The 4,915-nt window shown below is 60.7% G+C and overlaps 1 protein-coding gene across 1 annotated transcript; it reads right to left on the reverse strand.

The window, feature by feature from the left end:
- Positions 1–424: 424 nt before the first annotated feature.
- FIBRA_08488 (uncharacterized protein) lies at positions 425–3,537 on the reverse strand (the record flags this gene model as incomplete). The annotated part of the gene is made up of 6 exons (XM_012330133.1): positions 425–661; positions 716–1,036; positions 1,101–1,273; positions 1,343–2,473; positions 2,894–3,177; positions 3,392–3,537. The coding sequence occupies 6 exons, from the start codon at positions 3,535–3,537 to the stop codon at positions 425–427; spliced, it is 2,292 nt and encodes a 763-aa protein (XP_012185523.1).
- Positions 3,538–4,915: the final 1,378 nt, after the last annotated feature.

A 4,915-nucleotide genomic window follows, 5' to 3' on the forward strand; every position in this document is an offset into this window, starting at 1 on the left:
TCAGGGCGACGAGTTCGACGAGGAGGGTGCTCCACATCAGCTGATGGTCGCTCGCTTGCCGCTATCAGATTAGAACATATCCACGTATATATAACGTCGTAAGAAGGTCGTTAACTATGCGACAGTTGAAGCAGAGAGACTAGCAATACAGCATAGGAGTGGAGTGCCCGTATACAATGATACATTGCATGTGTCCGTCCAAAATGAAAGTCATAATGTAGTGCAAGCAAAGGGGGAAAGAAAGAAAAGGCATAGTAAACGAAAACGCATACTCTAGAGTCCTACCCACCAAGAAGGTATAGCGGCACGGCCCCCGTGGGGCGCGCACACCCCCACCAGCAAGAGAAGAGAAGTATAAGAAAGGGTGCTTACGTGCAAGAAGACAAGGTATATAAATGAAACGAAATGCGTCATCTCGTCGCGCTCATGAACGATTCGGGAGATCGGACCCATCGTCAGTCGTAAAACCATCGCTCTCGCTCTCAGAGCTCATCGCCTCTCGTTTCAGCGGCCGCAATCTCGGGAACGGCATCGAATTGATGGGGTTGCTGGGAAGGATGCTGAAATTTATGCTCGTCCCGTAGCCCGTCGTGCCCTCTTCGTACAGCTTCCGCGCCGATTCGTACTCCAACTTCTCCTGCTCGGCTTGTGCGAGGAAGGGCTGTTCCGACACGCGCGTCAGCAGGGATGACAAATCAGCTTCGTTAGTACGCACCTTGCGTTCCTCATCGGTCATAGAGCGCCATTTGCCTGCGGCAAGCACGCTCTGCTTGGTCGTCTCAGACTCATCTCCGAACACCTCCTTGACTAATTCAGGATCCGACCGAATACGCTGGAGGAACATGAAATAAGCAGAGAGCGGCTTCTTCGGCGCGTTGGGGTCCTTGATATTGCCCTTGCGTGATTTGCCTGCGCGGCGCTGTGCGGTCCGGAATGCGTTCTCGCGTTTGATATCTTCCGGCGTCAGCGTCCGCATATACGCAGCGAGTTCGCGCTCGCGCAGCTCTTTGGCAGCCTGAGAGCGGCGTTTGTAGGGCTGTTTATCAGATGGCGAATGCGGATGAGCGCGCGGACACAATCACGAGCGAGGAGCATCATACCTCTTTCTGGTCAGCAGAGAGCTTCGCGTACTCCTGGCCCGCTTCCTTGGCGGCCTGCGCGACGTTGAGCTTCTTCTGACTGGACGCCTGGTGGCGCGCGATCCAGTCTGTGAAATAGAGCTGCCAAGCCGACGGGGCGAGCTTAGGGGGCCGGAGGGTCGACTTTAGTGGCGCTAGACGGTCGTGGCGTCCCACATTGAGTACTACTGCAGGGGAGATCAGGCTATGGTGACAGGACTCACGGGTGTCCGGCAGCTTTTCCACGGCATGGGTCTCCTCGTCCTCCACGTCTGCGCGCTTCTTCTTGCGAATGGTCGCGTCGTCGTGCTCGCTGATGGACTCGGACCGCCGGCTGTATGCGCGTGCGAGCGGCGGCGGACGGGCGTGCGAGAGGGAGGGGGCACTGGAGGACTGGAAGATCTGTGAGATGGGCGTGATGCCTCTGCGGGATGAGACACGCTGTCGCTGTGTTGCGTAAGCGTCCTCGGACAGGGGTGGGAAGGGGACCGGTGGTGGAAGGGGCAGGGCGACGTTCTGCTGCTGCGCGTCGGGAGAATCCCAGAGCTGCATGGCCCATGCGGGTTTGAAGGACGAGTCGGGGGGCGACATGGGGGCTTGGGCTGTGCAACGCAGGGCCTCGGACATGACCGCGTCATCCTCGGGGGTATACGACCGCGGGAGAGGCTGGAGGGCGGCGTAAGCAGAGAGGGGAGAGAAGGTGGTGACGTCGGGGAAGACAGAGGAGCTGTCGCTGTACGCAGCATAGGGAGACTGGGGCGGGGGAGAGAAGGACTGGTTGCTTGGGATGGGGATGGGGATGGAGGACGGGTGGTAGGACGCGGGGTCGGGGTCGGTGAGCCAGGACGCGTAGAGGGCAGAATCGGTGAAGTCGGGGGCGGGAGAGGCAAAGTCGAGATGGGCGGAAGCAAATGGGCGATCGACCGGGGGCGGAGGCAAATAGGAGTGGGCAAGATCGAGCTGGGAGGAGGTGGAGTCCGGGGAGCCGGGAAAGGGGATGGAGGACATGGTGTAGCCGGGGACGGCGTCCCAGGAGAAGGGCGACTTTGCCTCGAGAGGACGCATGTCGTCAAAGTCGAAGATCATGTTGTCAGACATGGGGTCGTCGAACGCGAAGACGGGGGACGGGTCGCGGATGGACATGTCCTGGGCGGCGAGGGCGATGGCGACGGGGTCGTGGTCGGGGTCGTAGTCGCGTCTCAGGACGGACATGAAGGTGCGGGCGAGAGGGAGCGACGGAGGAATGGGGCGAGGGGGGGCAGCGGAGGAACGGGGGCGGGCGGAGGATTTAAAAGGGATGGCGACGAGGGCGAGCGGTCTTGGAAAGGCAGGCATGGCTGATTGCGGTCCCTCTTCTGACTCGGTCGAATTCAATCAGCGGGCTGGAGAGTTTGGCCTGCGTAGCCTGCCCGATTGGGGTGTCCAATTATAGGGTCGAAGAAACAACTTGAAGATCACACACACACACACACGTCCTGCCCCGGCCACGCACCGCTCCTGCGCCACCCCCCGGCCGGCCCCTCTCCCCCGTATGGCATCCCCGCCCCGGGGCACCGGCTCGCCTGCGCATTGTCCCCTCGGCGCGCGCGCCCGGCGGACAGGCAGGCCGGCTGTGTATGCACTCGCTCGCACTCGTCGATTTTCACGCAGACTCTGGCTCTGATATGTCTTTTTCAATGGAAGCTGCCCTCTCTCGGCTGATACCATTCCTCTCGAAGCGCGTACAGGCAAAGCACGATCATCACAGAACCACAATCGACTCCGCTGGCCGGTACCTTGGGTTGCTGTAGACACTTTTGCCCGCCTATCCCACCCCCCGACATCGCGCACAGGGGCAGCCGCACAAGCCAGAAGAATCACGATAACCATCAGCTTTCGCCCCGCTTCGCGCAGCGCAACACGAGTGGAGCCACTGACCTCCCAGCCTGGCACGTCCTTCATGATCTCCTTCTCCCTCGCAAGCGCAGCCTGTTGCCGTCGGTACGCATCCCGGTCCCCCTCCGCCAGCAGCAGCGGCACCAGGTGCAGCCGGGACCACACCTTCTCTCTCTGGAGCTCTCTGTAACACACACACACACACGTCAGCATCCTGCCCTCCGCGTCCCCCATGCCGCCATATCCGGGCGCTCCCCACGATAAGCCATCTCATCGGTATCGTGTGCCCGGATCCAAACCCAGCCACGTTCTACGGCGGGCGGGGGCGACTGAGCACACGTTTTACATCCGCCTGACCTCCCCCCTTCCGCGAGAGAACAATCGTTTTTTCCACGCACCTCTTCTCCACATTCCCCTTTCCGACCCGATAGAATCCGTACGCGCACACCGCCGTCACGCCGCCGAGGATGACGAGCCCACTGGGCCCCCGCAGCGGCAGATTGCGCTTGTACTTGATGGCGTCGAACCCCCCGGGCGGGGGCATGTCCCTGCAGACGTGAGGCCCAGGAATGAACACGACGCGTGGCACACCGCGTTCGCTGGACAATAGACGTACTGTCGGTAGGGTGCAGACACTGCCAGCGACGTGATGTCAGCGCTTCCATTTTGCGGGGGGACAGAGATGGAAGAGCACTCACTCGCGAGATATTCAGATGCGACCCAGATGGTCGATAATGCAGACAGCAACAGATAGAAATGGCTGCGGCGATGGCAGCTGTGAAGGTGGAAATGAATGCGCGTGCAGCCTGGGTGCAAACCACCGGCCCTGACGTGGGCACGTGGCTGTGGCAAACACCTGCCCGATTAGGAAGGGCGCGCCGTCTGATACGTATTTTACCGCGGCGGAAGTAGGCGTGGGCACCGCGGCCCAGCGAGGCGACATGAAATTCTCTGCCAACGCTGTTTATCCTGATAGGAGTTGTCAGATATTCGTGATATCCAAGTAGTGGAGGACAGCAGGAATTGCGGCTGGGCAGCCTCCGGACGGCCGCAAACAGCCGGCGGCGTCTCGAAATGGGAAGCTGACTGGAAGCGGACTCAACGCCGGCCAAACATGACAGCTAAGCTCGAAATGTCCGCATCGCCCCCCTCCTGCCGCCACCATGTCGCGCCAGCCGTCCCCCGGCCCCTCCCACTCTTACATGGCCACCGCCTCTCTCTACCACCCCCCCGCCCTCGCGGCAAACCCCCAGTTCGTACAAAAGCAAAAGAGCAAAAACTACGTCGCAGGCATCACTGCCGGCGTCGAGGACGTCAAGTATCAGGCAAAATACAAGGAGCTCAAGAAGAAGGTCAAGGAAATCGAAACGGTCAGTCGCACGCAACACCGCTCTGCGCTGCATTTCATCACCTGCCCCTCCCCCCCCCAGGACAATGACAGGTTGTACTTCAAACTCCTCCTGGCCAAGAAAAATATCCGTCGGATGAATCTTGAGCGAGCGTGAGTGTGTGAGCGTCTCAACGTGACTCACATTCACCCTCGTCCCCCTCCCAGCATCCTGTACGAGCGACTTGCTGCTGTGCCTCCCACACCCGGTCGCCATGTACAAGACCTGCCTCCCGACCAGGACCCCATCTTCCATCAGCAGCCCCCTGTACCCCCCGACCATGCTCGCATAGTCGACCCAAACGATCCCCTCTTGGCTGAATACATAAGGAGTCATCCAGATGCCCGACTGGTCTACGGCCCCGATGGCAGAATCGTCGCAATCGAAGATCTCCCGCCCCCGCCAACCCTGCGACCTGGGGCTGCTCCGGCCGCCCCTCCGCAGCCTCCACCGCATGGACTGCCTCTCGTCTATGGTTTTCGCCACGACTCTGGGCCTGGCTACGATCCGAATCGCCAGCTGCCACCCCTGCCG

Source organism: Fibroporia radiculosa, assembly GCF_000313525.1.
Source record: "Fibroporia radiculosa TFFH 294 genomic supercontigs, scaffold593, whole genome shotgun sequence".
Classification (NCBI taxonomy): domain Eukaryota; kingdom Fungi; phylum Basidiomycota; class Agaricomycetes; order Polyporales; family Fibroporiaceae; genus Fibroporia; species Fibroporia radiculosa.